We start from the raw sequence: 17,948 nt of genomic DNA on the forward strand, positions 1-17,948 counted from the left end.
CCCATTGGGGAGGGTAGGAACATAGATGGAATGGTAAATTGAGAGCTTCGCCTTTCAACTTAGCTCCCTCTTCACCACCACCACCCTGCTTTACATGTGCAATACGATTCCACAATTTTATCCTGTTGGATTTTGTGAACCGTCTAACTTTTTTGCATCGATCACCAACATTTCGCTGCAATTCTGACTTTGCGTCCTGCTCCGTCCAAAATTTTAATTCCATGTACATATCCTTGCGTGAAATAGTTGAGACCTCCGTGTAGAACTCTCTTGGACAAGTCTGACTCATTTGGCAAAAAACATACCACAATATTATCTGGAATACGCGATAGAGAATCGAATTCTAACCTGTCCTGTTCAGTCGCCATTTTGGAAGCTTGTGGGGCATGGCAACTGTATCTAAGGGGGGCGGAGCTTAAGATCACCAGTCGGAAAGGTCCATTGGGTGGTGGACTCAAATTGGGATTTAAATGGGTGTGGAAAATTGATCCATGCGGAATTGATAGTAAAGGAATATCCCAAAGACCGACACTGAGGTACTTGTCTGAGAAGCTGTAACAAACAAAAAACTGTTTGGAACAAACAATGCAGGTGTTATCAAAAAAATATTACGTGGGAGAATTTAGCCATGCTGCAGCAAATAAATGCCAAAAAATGTTCTAGTCCATGGATGAGAATTATCTGCAATTCACTTGAGGAGGATAAGCAAGTTAGACGGACATCTGTTTTGCAAGCATTATTGGCCACGTACTGTAATTATACATGGAGTCAACATCCCCTGCTTGGAGGGCACACTCAGAGCTTTTCATCTTGAGCTAAAGCCCTGTTTCGAGGCCAGCCCGACTGTACAGTCAGAACTTCTCAACCTTCCGCACCAGCTCAGTCGTCTTCCTTGTCAGTGACATTCCTCTTTTCCAAAGCCAATTTCTTTGCTGCGTCCTTTCTCTGTGGAGTCTCCCCATGCTTGAGGTGGTTTTCTCTGGGTACTCTGGCTACCTCTAACATTTCTTTAACTTGCTCCGACCGACCCCCACCCCTCCGCTCCAACTGACTCGAAAGTAGACAATTGCTGCAAAATGAATGGAATAAGAAATTTGTCATTCCTGTTTGTGGATGTGTAGTCAAACAAAATTGGAACCAGAAACATCACTTTTCAAACATTCAGCCTTTATTGAACACCAATGTTTTCCCCGTATCTTTAATATTGGAGTTTTATGGTCTTCAGACTGTAATTGAGAGTGAACATTTTGTTGTGTTGAGCGGAAGTAAACAATTTAGTTAGTGCATTGTTAACGTGTAGTAACTAGGTTTGTGTAAAGGCAGACTGTATTAAGTTCACTGATTAAATGAGTGTCCATGCTATGTTTCCATCTGAAAGCTATTTTCTGTGGTTTGATGTTTCCGATGTTTGTTTCCCTCTCCGTGAGTTTCTGTTGTTCCCTTCCCCCGTTAATAAATGACTGCATTAGCTCCAAGGATGCTCCAAAGAAAGATGGCACACCTGCCGAAATGGTGACCAACTAGTGCTCTTCTCTAATGTTGTTTTATTTCTTTGAGCTATTGGATCAGATTGACCACAATCTCCTTGTCCTGCTGTGTTTGGTTTTTAGACAAATTGGAATAACGGTGAACATTGTGAAGTCCACAAAAGTGATTGGTTCACTGAATCCGGGTTTCTTTTTTGCATGGATCAGATATTATAATTTATCTGTATAAATTGTCAGGAGATTGTGATTTTGTATTGGAACTTCGATGAGATATCAGTCGCACTTCATGCCATTTAACTTGCTTCCCGCGCTCACACAGAATGTACGTATTATTGAATACAACTCATTCCATGCTGTTGGTTCGATTCTAATATATTTCAAATGCATTTTCCTGTGGGAAATAATGCAAAGTGAATCAATTTGTTCCAGGCTTCAACTGTCACCGTCATTTACCCTTGTTAACTTTGCAGGTTGTGTTTTAAGTAACATTTTACAGTTGACTTTACGAGTCTTTGGCGCTAACCTGGGTCTGACTTTGTCCTCATACAGGAATCTGAATAAAATATTTAGAAATTACCCCATTCAAACACTATAATGGAATGATGAGTAGAAAGGTTTTTGATATCATAGTAAACCTAGTTAAGGGGTTCTGTTAGTGTTATTTTAACATAATTAGATTTAAGACAGACCTGATTTTAAAACCCATTTTCCTCAATTTATATAAGAAACAACAGCAATTGACGTAAACGTCATAGGCATACGTCATAAGCTCTTTCATACTCCTTGAGTACTGGCAGCTTGATCAATTCAAAACATCCACCATCCACACACGTGTAATTCCTCAATATTGTTCTGTGGTGGAAAAATCTGCAGGCACATTGGCCTCAGGTTCTGCCAGCACACTCGGGACCAAATTTGGAGTCACAGGAGTTGACAAGACCAGAAAAATTTCTGCTGCTTCTGTTGTTAAGAAGTAATTGTTCTTTTAATCCATCACAATGATCTAAATGATCACATTTATTAATCAATTTTTGCTAAGTTATCAACAGTTTTGTACACAAGACTACCCCTTGGACTTCTGGATTGGGCGTTTGAGCCAATCCAATTTAAGCGGTTAGCGAGGTTTACGTCTTTGAGTGGTGATGATAATTTGAGAAAAGCTGTTTTGAAAGCAGTACAGAATGTAAAGTTTTTAGGGGAAAAAAAAGCCATTTCTTGTTGGATAGTAATCTTTTGAGGGTTGACTCCTCATTGGTGAGTCACCTCGCTAAATCAGAGGCACCTGCGTCCACTACTGAACAATAAATTTCTTCTACACAATCAAATATGTCTTCACAGGTTCAGCTGTTCTGTCCTTACTCACCTTATTTCGTTTTGTATCCACCTCTCAAGGCCTTGTTTCTTGTATTAAATTGCATGCTGTATTTTATGGCCAGAGATTAATTGCCCAGCCTGCACACCAAGCTAGTGTCAAAAAGTTGGAGAGTACAAGTTGAGCTTTGACTGTTTGCTTTTATTTTTAATCACGTTTCCGACTTTATTTTCTTTTTTAGATTTTATATTTGTACCTGAATTGCATTCAGATCTACAGCTAGTTTCTACGGTGGCTGTAAAGTAATTCATGTGTCATGCCCATATTGAGATACACTCTTACTGGTTTTTTTTTTTTTTTTTTGGTCTCTCTTGACTCTTTTGCTCAATGTGTGTAGGATGTACGATGTCGGGGGTCAGCGGACGGAGCGGAGGAAGTGGATTGGCTGCTTTGAGGATGTCCGGGCTGTGCTCTTTGTTGTGTCACTTAGCGGTTATGACATGACCCTGGTGGAGGACCCCTCCATGGTAATTGACCCCTGCATCTCCGACGCGATGAATGTCTTTAGAGATGAATGTTTTCTTGCACCTATCTGGCTGTCTGATGGCCGTATTTGTCTCTTCGGTAGAATCGTCTGCAGGAGAGCATGAAGCTCTTCTCCTCCATCTGCAACAATGTGTTCTTCCGCAGTACATCCATGGTGAGTAAGATTTCAAATGAGGTAAAACATTTAAAATGGGATAAAAATGATAAAAATGACAACAAACTATATAGTAAAAAAAGACAAAACCGCATACAATGCAAATAATATGATTAAAAAGTTGAAATACTCTAAAAAGCATCAGAAAAAAAACAGTTTTCAGCCCGGATTTAAAGCTCAAGTGTCATCCCTATAAACATTCTAAAATAGATATTGTAATGAAAAATACATATAACATTATTCACTTCAATGTCTATGAAAAAATAAATATGAGCGGAGAGCGGGTAATCCATGTGCAAAATTGCGGAAGTGTCATTTGACGACATCCAAATGTTCGCCATATTGGCTGCATCCCCTGTCCGTGACCTCACCCCGGACATTCCCCATTGAAAACACACAGTGGACCCCACTATGGGAGACGAACACACCCCTTCTGACACAGAAGCTCTTTTTGAAGAAGAGAACATCACACAACCGAATGAAGTTACCGGGGCAATATTACCCTGTTGTTTCAATCAATATTCAGATTATATGCAATAATGGCCAAACCGCCTCCCCGTCCGTAGATGAGCCATTGCGGCCCGGCGCTCCGACAAGCCACCCCAAAAGGCCGGCGGCCAGGTTGGCTCATCACAGCCGGCCGGGATGGCTCATTTTCAGTGCTGAGGTGGCTTATCATGGTGCCGAGCTGGGCCATTTTTCATCGTTGCACACTGCTGAGTGCGGCATTGTCGGCAGCGTTCTTCAGAGCCACCGCCGTCCATGAGCCCAACGCATTTCTTTCATCTATTCAGGACCTGAATCATTTAGTGAATTATGGACCAGTAGCAGAACTTTAAAATCTATTCTAAAACTGACTGGAAGCCAGTAAAAGGACTTTAGGATTGGAGTTATATGCTCTGACCGGTTTGTTCTGGTCAGAACGCAAACTGCAGCATTCTGAATGAGCTGCAGCCGTTTAATACTCTTTTTGGGGAGTCCATTCAGAAGACCATTACAGTAGTCAACTCTACTTGAGATAAAAACATGGATGAGCTTTTACTGGTCTGCTTGACACATACAAGCCTTTACTCTTGACTTGTTCTTCAGAATTTTTTTTTGATTGATTTGATATGACTTGAAAGTCAGGTCGGAATCAATCAGAACACCAAGGTTTCAGACATGGTGTTTGGTTTTTAAAGATAGAGAGTCCAGGTGTTTACTAACAGGAATTCTGTTTTATTTATTGGCAAAAGCAATTGTCTCAGTTTTGTTGTGATTTAATTGAAGAAAACCAGTTATTTATCTATTTTAGACAGTGGCACAATACCTCATTTGAACTGCAGTCATCTGGAGACACTGCTAAATATAACTGTGTCATCTGCATGGCTATGGTAGTCAAAATTAAAGTTTTGAAGAATTTGACCTAAGGGTAACATATACAGGCTGAACAGGAGGGGTCCAAGAACTGACCCTTGAGGGACGCCAGAGGCCATTGCCATTTGTTGAGATTGAGCACTTCCAATGGTTACAAAGTAGCTTCTTTCATCCGGGTAGAACCTAAACCATTTAAGGATCGTTCCATTTAGTCCTACCCACGTTTCCAACCTGTTTAGCAGTATATTGTGATCGACCAGATCAAAAGCTCGACACCTTTACTGAGTCAGTATTTAACCTTATATCATTTAGTACGTTGATAACAGCAGATTCTGAACTGTGATGAGTTCGGTAGCCTGATTGAAATGTGTCAAAAAGTCAATTTAAATTCAAGAAATTGCTGAGTTTCATTCAATAACAAAAAGTCCAGATCATAGGTTGTATTAATGTCATTACCCAAAATTGATTTGTTGCCTAGTGACATGATATTAAAGAGCAGATGTCACAGAGAAAGCTGGAGACAATGGTCACATTTTATCGTCACTAAATTGGAAATTCTACTTTTTTTGTGCCCTATCTCTTTGACCAACTTTCTGTCCCTTGTAATTCCACAGATGAAAAATGCCTGATCTGCATAGGGGTCTGAGTTATTCAGGAAAAGATCCTGTACATATCAGTCAGATTTACAAATAAGAGTCTTCATGGGTGGAGCAGGGGTCTTACGTATCTTGCGCATGGTGGTTTGGGGGGGGGGGGGGGGGGGGGGGCTCGGGATGGTATGGGATGGACTCCATCGTTGACAATAGTCTTCATCCTATCCATCAGACTCAACATTGCATTCAGGTTGGGAGAGGGCGAGCCAACATTTACTGCAGATTTTTTGGATGTGGTTGTCATAGAGGGGAAATGGGTGTGAATGGTTCCAATAGGGCAAGAAAAGGTGTGGAGATTTAAAGTTCTGGCACATTCCATTTGTCATTTGCAGGAATCTGTATACACCTTGTCTCACCTTATCTCTTCTTCCTTTGATCCTTTTGTCCTTGACTTTTGTAAACATTTTCTTTACAGGGTGGTGAATGACGCACACAGTAGAAAATGTTGGCAGCCAATAACTTAACGACTTGTCTCTTTAGATAGAAACCGACTGCTTTGTAAAGATTTTTACGGTCCAAAAAAGGCAGAAATTGTCAATGAAACTCACGAGAAATGGTCATCTCCAGATCGTACAAGTGGGAGAGGTCTGCTTATAAAAACCTCAGCATCCAAACCTTGCACTTTTGTCAGGAGATCAATGAAATCTCGCTTCAGTACCTCTAATTGCTGCTTGAGAACATCCAGGGCCCCTGTGTGTATAGACAAGATTTTACAGTTAGGTCCTGATCAGTGATCTCCAGGATTTTTTTAGCGATATCAGACACCGTGTCTTTAGTAAAACACAGTACTTTGGTGTTCTTCTCACTATAAAAACGTTTCACATCCTTGATGGCTCCATCAGCAACTATTAATGTTTGGGGTCCCAATTTTTTCTTGGATGATTTAATTTCATACCCTTCAGTGGTGGTGGAGGATGACCATTCTTGGGCGGCGTCTTGTAAAAGTGGCTCAAATCTATTTGTAAGTTTGATGTCAATATTTTGCACTGACTCAGATTCTCTTTTCTTGCTCTTTGCTGTAACGGCCATCCATGGCCGCTCACTTGGTGTTGAGGCGGCCGGCAGCGCAGGCCAGCCAGATTCCTCTGTAATCTCCTGGTGCTATTGTGTCTTCCTTTTTAAATGTCCCATATATTTGGGCTCTGTACCCAGTAAATTCCAGGGAGAGCCGCTGAAAGGTCCGTTATCCTTTCCACAGTTCACGTTTGTCTTTGTTGTTGATCTAGGTGGCTGTCTGTTAGCACACCTCTGCTCACTATTTTGAGACACCGGGAGAGTGGTTTCATTCCCCGACTGTCCATTTACATCCACACAGACTTCAAGACGGCAGATTTTCGATTCCAGAATCGACACCCTCTGTCCATGATAGCCCTCAGTAGAGAAGGGAGGCATCTTGACGGCTGGTCTTGTTGCTCACACCAGGCTTGTGCTAAATAGCAGGCCACGCTCACGTAATGATGAAACAACTGATTATCCACAAAAAACAACAATACAGTCCCACAGATTTAAAAGTATCTGTCACGACCCATTGAGACGGAGGTGGGACCCAAATGCAGGAGTACACGGGAGACGCAGAGGTAATTCAGGAAAAACGTTTATTGTTCCACAGTCGGGGATCGGGCAGGCAGTCAGGTGCAGCAGTGGTAGTCAGGACGTCGGGCGTAGAGAGCAGGTCAGCGGGCTGGCATGAGTCGGTACACGGCAGATCGATTAAAGCAGGCAGGAGTATCAAAGGAGTCAGGCTTACGGGGTCGGTCAGAGAACAGGCGGAGGTCGGTACACACGGGTTGTCGATCAGAGATACGGGAGTGCAGGAACGTGGCATGAGTTGCAACGATCTGGCGCCGGACCAGTCGTCCCCATGGTCCTATATACACCGGGGCCAATCAGCCAGCATGAGGCGAAGGAATCCGCCTCTCAATCAGCACGGCCGCGTAGGCACCCGCACAGCCAGGGCTGGACCGGCAGGATCATGACAAAATCCAGGTGTCGCTGGTTCTAAAAAAAAGTTTTAGTATAAATATAAGCTTATCAGAGGGAAGAAAATGTCAACAAAGGCAAACCAAGCAGAGCAAGAGCAAGGAAAAAAAGTGTCTGCACTGTACGAGAAGCGAGAGAGTAGAGCCCTTCGATTACGATTCAAACAGCCTGGTAGGTGCAGCTGGAATATGTGTTCTTTTTTTTCAGTTAGCTTTTCGGACAATTGTAATTCAGAGCTAAGATGCTGGCTAGCAACAAGTGGCCAGGCAAATGGGCCGTAAGGTGGAAAAAGACATTTGAAAATTTAGATGCCATCCTTGGTGGGAAAATTGTGAAGAGGAATGGGAAATAACAGCGTACAAATACTATGTTAAGGTGCTGTAATTGCTGCCCAACAGACCACAGCTGGTTATAAGCCTCACCCAGTACATTTGTAAAGGAAATACCATTTGGTACATACATATCCCGTAGCTGTGCAAAAGCCGCAAGTGCCCACATTGAAACCCACATTGAAACATGAGATATTTACAAAGAAACACTGTATACAGAGGGTTTAACACGAGCACCACCGCGCTAACGTTAGCGCCGCCACGTTAACAGGGCCGGTTAAAAAAAAACATACTGGTAAAAATCACTGAGACACGGCAGTAACACGCGGTAACAAGGCCGGACCGGTAAAAGTCACTTCCTCGGCACATATATTCCACCGGTCTCACTCTTACCTTTTCCGTGAGAGTGCCGCCTTGCAGCCATTGGAAAAAATGCACAAATTGCCTGCATCACTGCATAAACCGCAATGGTTGAAAGCATGTGAAAAAAGTTGCGGCTTATAGGCCGGAAATTACGGTACTTATGTGAATAGTCATTCACCTGACCTGAATCCAACTGAGCATGCATTTCACTTGCTGAAGACTAAACTAAGAACAAGCAAGAACTGAAAACAGTTCCACTATTGTGCAGCGAGAGCGTCGGGTCAAATGAAATGCTGTATTTGGTGATGTTTATGCTTTCCATACTACAGGCTGTAATTGACTGCAAAGGATTGTGCTAATCAACTTAGTGGAATAATGTAATAAAAGATTAAATGCATCCTTTGAACTTGTTTTAACTAAGTCATTCCTCTTCACAAGGACAATTTTCCCCACCATGTTCAAATGATGTAATAACCTTTGATTAAGTGATATTTAGCCTGAAACGCAGAGTTAAAAACAAAGGTGGAAAATATGCACATAGTGCCGTCTGCCTTTCAGCCTTCTGTCACTTGTAATTAAACAGGAAGACACTATTAAGATTCGCTTTTCCAGTTCTGTTTCCGGTAAACGATGCTATTAAGATGACAGCGAGACGGACTTGTTCATTCCGTTCCACTTGTATTCAAATCAATTCGTATTACAAGACGGTACGTGTTTTCACCAACAGAGGTGAAGGTTCCACTGCTCGCTTTACGTTTTACCTTGGGTGTGAGAAGCCAACACACTAAACAAGGCACATGCTTTTGCCCAGTGCCAACAGATCTGAGCGGGTCTGCTGTTTTGTCCATGGAGCTTGAATGAAAATTTTGCTGAAATCATTTTTTTCTCAAGAATATTTTTGTGGCTAATTCAGGCCACAATTTAGGATACTTGTCAGCTCAGGTGGCAGTTTGAGTGCTCGCTGAGTGTACAGTACAATGAAATGTTAATGTGCTGGTGTGTGCGTGACTTCTGCTGGTAACAATTTTTGAGGAGGTTTTTTTTTTTGCATTCTATACACGGGGTACCCCAAAATCGATATGCTTCCTTTTTTTCTTTGTGGTTTTGGGATATCATTCGGACAGATGTAAGGCCGTCAGCATTTGACAGCTTAGACTTGGTGTTTTTTTTGAAAGCATCATTCTTTGAATCGCAACTGACCTTGGAGCAGCGTTTGAAAATTGTCCCCTGGCAAGACGTTTTCATGGCCGTCACTCGTTCTTCACAAACCACACAGTGAAAGGGGCCGCTACTGCCACTGGCGATGAAAACGCTGAACCTCTAGAGAAGGCGTTTGCGCAAAGCCAGTAAAAGTCTATCTGGGGGCTGCAGTGGAACTGGGTATCTGCAAAAGCTCGATTCAGCAGCTGATTCAGAGAGAAATAAAGCTTTAGTGTTCCTGAGTTCAGGTTGCTCAAAGGTTTGTAAAAAAAAAAAAGTATCCCAAAAAATATCATTCCATCATTTTTCTGGCATTTAGCAAATAAAAATAATTTAGGTTATCCATACTGACCCATTAGGGAAATATTTAGTCTGATTTCATGTCGGACTGTGAGAAAAAGCACGTTTGTAATCGTCTGCTTTCAACTGTAATCACAATGTCAAGTGTTGGGCTGGCAAAATTACATTTGTATTATTTATTTCTCTATTGTGTCCTGTTCGGCTGTTAGAGCAAGCCGAATGGTGAATGTGCATCCCATTTATGCCGGAACAGTTTTCCTCTGTCACAGTGGAGTTTTTGAGCTTCCTCTGGGATTTCTTAGCATTTTAATTGAAGTTTATTGAGAATCAAAGTCAATCAGTCGAACAGGACAGATTTTCTCGAGGGGTGACAGAGACAAAGACACAGCGCCAAACTGTATACAGAATGAGAAAAGAAAAGTAAATTTACTATGAAATATTTTTGAAAGTTGTCATATGATTGCCGACCCCCTCCAAAAAAAAAAAAAAAAATCTATCCTTTGACAGCACATGCTGGTATTGAGTCTCGTATAAACTGTAAAGAATTTGAGCCATTGAAATCAGTCTTTGCTAAATGGTTAGCATTAGTGTGTTAGTGATTATCATTTTAAATGTAATGAAGATTAAAATAGCTAACAACCATTTAGCTCACTCATATATAATGTTATGTTTAATAATGTCATAAAAATCAATGCTGCAGTGCTTTCTTTCTTGCCCAAAAGTTGGTCCATCTGTAACAAATGTCCGTGCGTTAAACATGGACAGGAGTCAAAAGGTTCCGGTGGCGTAAATATGCTTTTAATCATACTTTTTATTGCCTCCCTTGAGACAGAATTGTTTTTTTTTCTGTGGTCATCTTTGCCACGTTAGCCAATTATTTTTCATAGTGGCAAGTACATTTTGAATACAGTAATTTCTGATTCATTGGTTTCATCACTTGCTTCGTGATTGCGGTTCTACCACTGGGAATAATTGATGTTCTCTGTTGATGTTTGATCTTTCCAAATTGATTTTTCTTTTCCACTGGAGAGAAAACCTCAGACTGATGATGAACTTCTTGAACACTTGGCTGATTTATTTTTTTTTTTCCTCTCTGTATGTTCGCTGTATGTTGCAGATTTTATTCATGAACAAAATTGACCTTTTCCAAGACAAGATTCTGCACTCGGGGCGACACCTGCGCCATTACCTCCCGCAGTTTAAAGGTTCGTCAAAGAGTTATACATTTTACTTACCGTTGGAACACTGAAGTAAAAATTCTGCCGATCACTCAACACACAACTTGCAACAGAATTTAACCAAATGAACATATCCTTCAAATAATTCCCATAAATGTCTGTAATTGAGTAAATAAATGCCCCTGGTCACTATGTGAGTTATTTACAACTCTTATGTATGCATGAGGCACTTATTTCTGCACTTGTATTTTGGAATTTGAGTGATTCCGATTCATTAGTTTGATTCCGGTTCCAAACGATTCTCGATTCCAAATCATTTAAGGGGCTGGTTGGGAGGGCTGGTGGGGGGAGTTTGCACATTTAAGTTAAGGGTGTCCAGATAACGAAAGTACATTTTCTTAGCAGCCTACAGCGTAGACTAAATTGAACATTTAACTTGAGGTTCTTTATAACCAATATCGTAGACAATCACAAAAAGGAAACGTGTGTGGAACGAATCCAATTGACGTAATAATAATTACAGTGATGCCTCGGTTCTCGACCACAATCCGTTACAAAAAACGGTTTGAGAAGTGATTTGTTTGAAAACCGAATCAATGTTTCCCATTACAATGAATGGAAAAAGAAATAATGTGATCCAAGGCTAAAAATTTGGCTTTTTAAAGCATTTTTTATCTTTTCCAGATAATAAACTGCATAGTAGAAATACATGTATAGGTTAAGTACTTTATATATAAAAATAATGTAAGAAATATTTTTATTTTTTCCTTAAAATGTATGCTTTAGTAGTAGTAGAGTACGCTCGGCTGGGAGTGCATTGCCGTATCTGTAGCGACTCGGTCCCCAGCCATGTAAACTAACAAAATTGCAGAATAACTTTAAACAAGCAACTTGCCTTCTTTGGAGCCATGATTGGGGGTTAATACGGTAGTCCTCCATAAGGAGAAAAACAACAGTCACTACCGGGACACGTCTGTGTACAGAGGCTGCGTTATACAGAATAACAAAAGTGCGCTGGTTGCGCTGCGCGCATTTCTAGGTTGTTTTTTTTTCAGGCGGCGTTCGAATTGACAATAACAAAACGCGTCGTGGGTGGGTCAGCTGCTTGCGCCGCACGTATTATTTCCGTTTTTTTGGGGGGGGGGTGTTCAAATAGACAGTAACAAAAAGAATTGTGGGTGGGTCCGCCGCTTGCGCCGCGCACGTTCTTATTTCCCGTTTTTTTTTTTTTTTCGGCAGCGTGGGAATTCACAACAAAGCGCGTCGTGGGGTCAGCTGGTCTGGCCACGCGTAATATGTTATTTCTGGGTTTTGTCAGGGGTGTTCGAGTACTGATTTTCGTTCGAAAACCGGAGCAAAAAAAAAATTTACATTGACACTTTGAAGACTAAAGACCAAGAACCATCAGTGCGAAAGTGCAAGCAATCCTTTACCTTGTTAGCTGTCTTCATGTTGGGATGGGCATATTTGATTGTTTCGCTCAGCCCGTTGACTGACGGTTGACTTCACAGGAACTCCGATTCAACTGTGAAGCAAATTTTTTGAATGTGGAAAAGTTCCGAGAGAACCGTAACATGAGTGCCGGTTCCAATCAATTCTCGATGGCCAACCCTTGAGGTTGTTGTGATTAGAACACCTGCCTCACACTTATGAGGTTCTGGATTCTTCAAGTTTGACCTTGGGCAGTAAAACACAAATATTTTTAACTTGAATATATCGTGTTTCAGGAGCAGACTGCGACGTGGATTCGGCGGCCCGCTTCATCGCCGCCACTTTTGTGTCGCTGGACGCCACTCCCAGTAAGCTCATCTATCACCACTTCACCACAGCCACCGACACCTCCAATATCCAGGTGGTCTTTCAGGTGGTCATGGACACCATCATAAAAGAGAACCTGGAGGCCGTGTCGCTCCTGTAAATGCGGGGTTGTCCGTATGAAGTGGGACATAAACGGACCAACTGTTGGACCTTTGGATGTGAGTGAGGAGTGTTGATATCATCTCCTACACCGAAAGATTAAGGAGTACTTTGCTAATCCTTTGGAAAATGCCAACCCTGAGCAGACTTGAGGCAGATTTTCTGTGGAGACGTGCCCGTCTTTGAGTGTATCTCTCCGGGCTGGTCGCAGAGAGGCTGACGATTTCCCGTTTGTCCACGAGGTCGGGCTGAACGGCGTTCGCTCGTGTATACCAGGAGACTTTTTCCCCTGTCGACTTCCTGAGCGTCATACCCACCTTACTCTGATCAGCATTTAGTAGAATCTGCATCGTGCACTGTTCAAAATCCTCACTGTCATTCTTAATAACAATTAGTTAGTGCCAAATATTTTAACATTTTATAAGGTGTCTCTTAGGAAAGTCAGTTGAATTACCTTTAATCATTTCAGGATCACACTAACAGTGCCTTTTAAATGTGAAGCATAAGACGTTATCGACACTGCAGTGACTGCAATCTTCTTATTAAGTCATCTCTTTCTTTCATTTTTACGCCTGACTGGAAGTGAAAGGAACTGGATGTTATGTTGGTGATTTAAATTCTTTTTTTTTTTCATTAAAAGTGAAAGTATGTTCCTTATGTTCGCAGTATCGCCTGAAACTGCAATACACAGTAATAAAAAGAAATGTGTGGCTGGAATTTTGCATCTTTTTCGCATCTTCCTTGATTGAAGTTGAATATTTAAAGACGTGAAGCTCACACAGACGATTTCAAATATGTTCATTTTTAATAGATAAAAAGTAATTTACAGGAATCAGCTTCTCACATACACCAGCGAAGATACACATCATGGACAGGACAACCAACATGAAGTGTGATTTAAATTTGCAGTGCATTTTTTCTAATTGAGTACTCACTCAACACACAACAATAAAACATAATGGTCATTTTGAAATGAGGAGGAAAAACAAAACATTCAGGAGTCTATAATGGGCCACAAGATGAGCGCACCGTGGACTCATGCGGACAGGCAGTCCAGCGAGTCCACGGTGAGGAAGACGTCCGCCTTGCACTGGAAGGTGCCGGTACCGTCCCGGAGCAACTCGCAGCTCTTCAAGTTCGGGGAGATGTCCTTCACGCAAATAGCCTTCAGATCAAATAAAGAGCGCGTTAATAACGAGGAAAAAAAAAACATAATTTTCACCCCCAAAAAAAACAGTGCCCATAAATAATGGGTTAATTTCCAGCAGCAAGTCCAAACCCAAATCAAATTCCTTGTTTTAAAATCAACATTAAGGCCAGTTTTACTTGCACCCACTTTTACGCACACTTTGTGCCCGAAAGTTTGCTTTTACGCACGGACATCACACTTTTGAGTTCATGGATGTTTCGATGAACAAATGCTTGTTGTTGTTTTATATGGCAAGATCTTTCAAATGTTTAGAATGAATGTAAGATTACGAAAGGAAACTCGCGGAGTCCAATCAAACGAAGCCCGTGTGGAAGTCAAGCTGACACTCACCATACTTTTGAGCAACGAGACCTGCCTGGCCCATTCCGGAACAACGTCGACGCCTATCGTCTCGCCGCCGTCCACTGACGTTTCTTGGGAATCGGACCTGCGCACGTAAGGCGACCTCCTGATTCCAGAGAGCAAGCCGGAGGCTCGCCCCACGGAGTAGTAAGCGGGCCCGGTGGACTGCTTGTACCAGGCTTGGACGGAGTGACACGAGACGAGCAGGGACACGCCGACGCACACCAAAGCGAGGCGAAGGGATCGCTCCATGTCTGGGACGCACTTGTGCCGATACGGGGATTTTAGGCTTTTGCGGAGGGGGCGCTTCCTCTCCTGCAATTCGGGTTGCGTTTGGCTGCCTGCCGGGTGAATTTCCTGCCGCTTTTATAGGCGGCGTGCCAGACGTATAGTGACCTAAGACGTCGGGGGTGGGCAGATGATCTTCCGTGTGCAGATCCGCGAGAAAGGAGTGAGGAGTGGAGGCTTGCTTTCTTTTTTTTTTTTTTTTTTTTTTTTGGGGGGGGGGGGCGCTTTCTAGTGACTCTGTCTCTGGTGGCCTTGTAGGTGTGAGCGCGGGAAATACATCAAGTGCGTGACGCTTGTGGGACTAAAAGTAATGTACAGTTACACTAGTGGTTCAATTTCTTCGGGCGGTGACGTAAGTGGGCCGCCTCCAAAAACTAAGCAGTACTCATGCATCTATACCGCTTGAATGTCCTCATTTGAGTCACGGCCTCTGGCAGAAAGGCTCAAGTTCTTTCTCTTTTTTTTATTTTCTATTTTCTGCATGGCTTCCTGACTCTAATATTTAACATCATCAAACACAAGTTCAATCAAATTTAACATAAAATACAGTTTTTAAATTGTGATTTTGTTTATTTAGGGGGAAAAATAAACGATTCAAAGAAAAAGTAATTGCCCCCTAAACGTCATCCTAATGCTTTGGGCCACCCTCAGCAACAACTTGAATGAAGCGTTTTCTGCCAGGATATTTTGCCAATGAGTCTTTCTGTGGCGTTATTTTGGGCCACTCTTCCTCGTAAAATACTTTCAGCAAAAATGGACGGTTGTCACGCACTTACTGCTTTTTTTAAGGTCATGCCACTGCATGATTCATGTCTACGAGATTCAGTTCGACTCGGCCACTTCAAAATTGAAGTTGGAGTTGACTTGCTGGTGGATTCTTGTCCACCTGCCGAACCCAAGTCGGCTTCAAGCATGAAGTCACAAACCGGTGGCCCAACATCCTCCTTCAGGGTTTTGTAGTCACTAACAGAATTCATGACTCCATCAATAACAGCAAGTTGTCCAGAGGCTGAATCGGCAAAGCAGCCCAAAACCATCACATGACCACCGCCGTGCCTGAGTGTTGGTATGATGATCGCTTTCTGCAATGCTGTGTTCCATTTAAGTCGTACGCCACAAGACACAGAGCTTCCAAAAATGCTTGCCTTTAATCTCAACAGTCCATAGAATATCCTCTCGAAAAATATTCAGTTTTTTTCCCCCTCAAAATTGAGAGAAGCCTTTATGTTCCTTTTGGCCAGCATTTTTGGCCACTTTCTTCCTTATTGTTGAATGGTGAATACTGAAGAGGCAACCGAGGTTCCCTTTGTGACGTGGCTAAGTCGTCACTGTGCCTGTAATGTAACGTTTGCCACAAATTATTCTTGTAGCCGAAGTTTATCTAACACCATGAAAGAGGAACATTTCTTTTTTCCATTCTGTTCCATCATCATGGTTAATGTTCTTTGGTTCATATTCTCTCAATGCTGTCCCGGTTTTTGTCACAGGTGTCAAAACCAGGGCCAGTTCCGGCCCGCCCCATCATATTATGTGGCCCGTGAAGGCAAAACATGTGCCAACTTCCATGATTCTTGTGAAAATCTGTGGGAAAATTTCAAATGGTCATATCATAAAGGATAAGGTTGGGATATTATAAGCATTTGTGGATTACCAAACATGAACAATGGTTGAAAAAAATCATCACCCTTACTCCTGATTCCGAAACTAGTTCATAAATTTTGTGTGTAAATATGATGAGGTGATTCAAGATTTTTATGGTTTCACAGTCATAACAGCCCTCTGAGGGAAACCATAACTACAATTTGGCCCGTGACAAAAACAAGTTTGACAGCCCTGCTGTTTGTCTATAGGATTATGAACGTGAAAGCCCGTCAGAGATCCAGGTGACCTGACGAACACCTCAGATCTATCCTGAGAATTGCCACAACAAATCTAACTCCAGATTTTGGTGCACTGGCAAAACAAGGAGACCAGAAAGTGTGAGGGGCATGGATTTGCCCCCTGGCAGCAGCCTCCTCACCTGCACCTCGTTTGTTAATTATGTCATGTATTTAAGGCTCATGTGTTCCATTTTAGTTTGCCAGTTCGTTGTCTGAGTTTTGCAGGACTACACGGGCTTGTTGTGGGTGTATGTGCCTCTTTGCCATGTCCCAGTGATCTCGTCTTGTTTTCCATTTTCCCAATTTTTTTGCCTTGAAGTTATCCCACCTCGTTTTGTGTTTTTTTTTTTTTTTTTTACCTTGCCTTTTACCATGTGTGTTTTTAATGTTATGGACAGCCTACCTGATATTAAACCTCCCTCGAAAACCACGTCCTTGCCTCGGAGTCCTGGATTTGGGTCCTACCACTTGTCCCTTGCTCGTGACAGAAGCACTGCTCCCACTAAAATTGGTGAGGTTTTTCTACCGTGTTCTGAAAAATGGTGCATATGAAATGTTTGAAAGTGGCGGCACGGTGGATCAGCTGGAAAGCATTGGCCTCACAGTTCTGAGGTCCCGGGTTTCATCCCAGCCCCACCTGTGTGGAGTTTGCATGTTCTCCGGGCACTCCAGTTTCTTCCCACATCCCAAAAACATGCAACATTAATTGGACACTCTAAATTGTCCCTAGGTGAGATTGTGAGCGTAAATATTCTTGCTTCTATGCGCCCTGCAATTGGCTGGCAACCAGTTCAGGGTGTACCCCGCCTCCTGCCCATTGACAGCTGGGATAGGCTCCAGCACTCCCGGGACCCTTGTGAGGATAAGCGGCTCAGAAAATGGATGGATGGAGGTTTGAAAGTGTTTTTTTTTTTTAAATTAATGCACATATACACACAGCAGTGGAGCAGAAATTAATGGGACTATTTGGTTGTTTTGAATGTTGAAAGTGACATTTTTTTAAATAAATGTTAATTTCTTTGAATCTTCAATTGAAATGTATTTTGTGCTGTTTTAACTCTATGTACATTTTCTCCTTCCAGTATTGTGCCAAATAGTGTGTAAAAGTGCGCTGCCGATATTCATTGAGACTACTACATAGTACCTGGATGAGGGCTATTTTGCACATTTTGAAATATACAGTCCTCAGTACGCACTGTTAGGAAATTAGGTTGTACATTTATTTGTGTGTGTTTACTGCGGTATGAGGTCCTGGTCAAGCCCCCCTGTCAAATTTTAGAACCCACTGTGGTTTGCAAGTCAAAAGGTTTGCTCAAATGTGATTGAGGCGATCCATGTCAGAATTGAAATATGCAAAAAGCTGCTGTATTGGGTCAGTGCTTGACTCATCAAAATAGGGGTTGGATAACTTTATGACTTCCCAATCAGTGATCATCAATTTAGAGTTTAAAAT

General features: G+C 42.2%; 2 protein-coding genes across 3 annotated transcripts in view; one reads left to right on the forward strand and one right to left on the reverse strand.

Moving 5' to 3' along the window:
* The window catches only part of gnav1 (guanine nucleotide binding protein (G protein) alpha v1), a 34,555-nt gene extending 21,063 nt beyond the window's left edge, over window positions 1-13,492 (forward strand). The window contains exons 6-10 of one of the 2 annotated variants that reach the window (XM_061830447.1): window positions 3,197-3,326; window positions 3,428-3,499; window positions 10,798-10,885; window positions 12,586-12,657; window positions 12,723-13,492. In XM_061830447.1, the coding sequence (XP_061686431.1) occupies window positions 3,197-3,326; window positions 3,428-3,499; window positions 10,798-10,885; window positions 12,586-12,657; window positions 12,723-12,796 (436 nt within the window). In that variant the 3' untranslated portion in view covers window positions 12,797-13,492. Of the gene's footprint in view, window positions 1-3,196; window positions 3,327-3,427; window positions 3,500-10,797; window positions 10,886-12,585 lie in introns of both variants that reach the window. The other variant, XM_061830446.1, reaches the window with a different exon arrangement.
* Window positions 13,493-13,581: 89 nt separating this feature from the next.
* Window positions 13,582-14,786, reverse strand: npb (neuropeptide B). The gene is made up of 2 exons (XM_061830144.1): window positions 14,316-14,786; window positions 13,582-13,940 (listed from the first exon to the last, which is right to left on the reverse strand). Exons 1-2 carry the CDS (start codon window positions 14,577-14,579, stop codon window positions 13,812-13,814), a joined length of 393 nt encoding a protein of 130 aa, XP_061686128.1. The 5' UTR covers window positions 14,580-14,786; the 3' UTR covers window positions 13,582-13,811.
* Window positions 14,787-17,948: the final 3,162 nt, after the last annotated feature.

This window comes from Syngnathoides biaculeatus, chromosome 9 (genome assembly GCF_019802595.1).
Source record: "Syngnathoides biaculeatus isolate LvHL_M chromosome 9, ASM1980259v1, whole genome shotgun sequence".
Classification (NCBI taxonomy): Eukaryota; Metazoa; Chordata; class Actinopteri; order Syngnathiformes; family Syngnathidae; genus Syngnathoides; species Syngnathoides biaculeatus.

Bases quoted from the DNA above. Each gene is read 5' to 3' on its own strand.
- npb (XM_061830144.1), bottom strand. From the start codon at position 14,579: ATGGAGCGATCCCTTCGCCTCGCTTTGGTGTGCGTCGGCGTGTCCCTG. The intron at 13,941-14,315 runs GTGAGTGTCAGC...TTTGATCTGAAG, and splicing joins TCTCGTTGCTCAAAAGTATG to GCTATTTGCGTGAAGGACAT.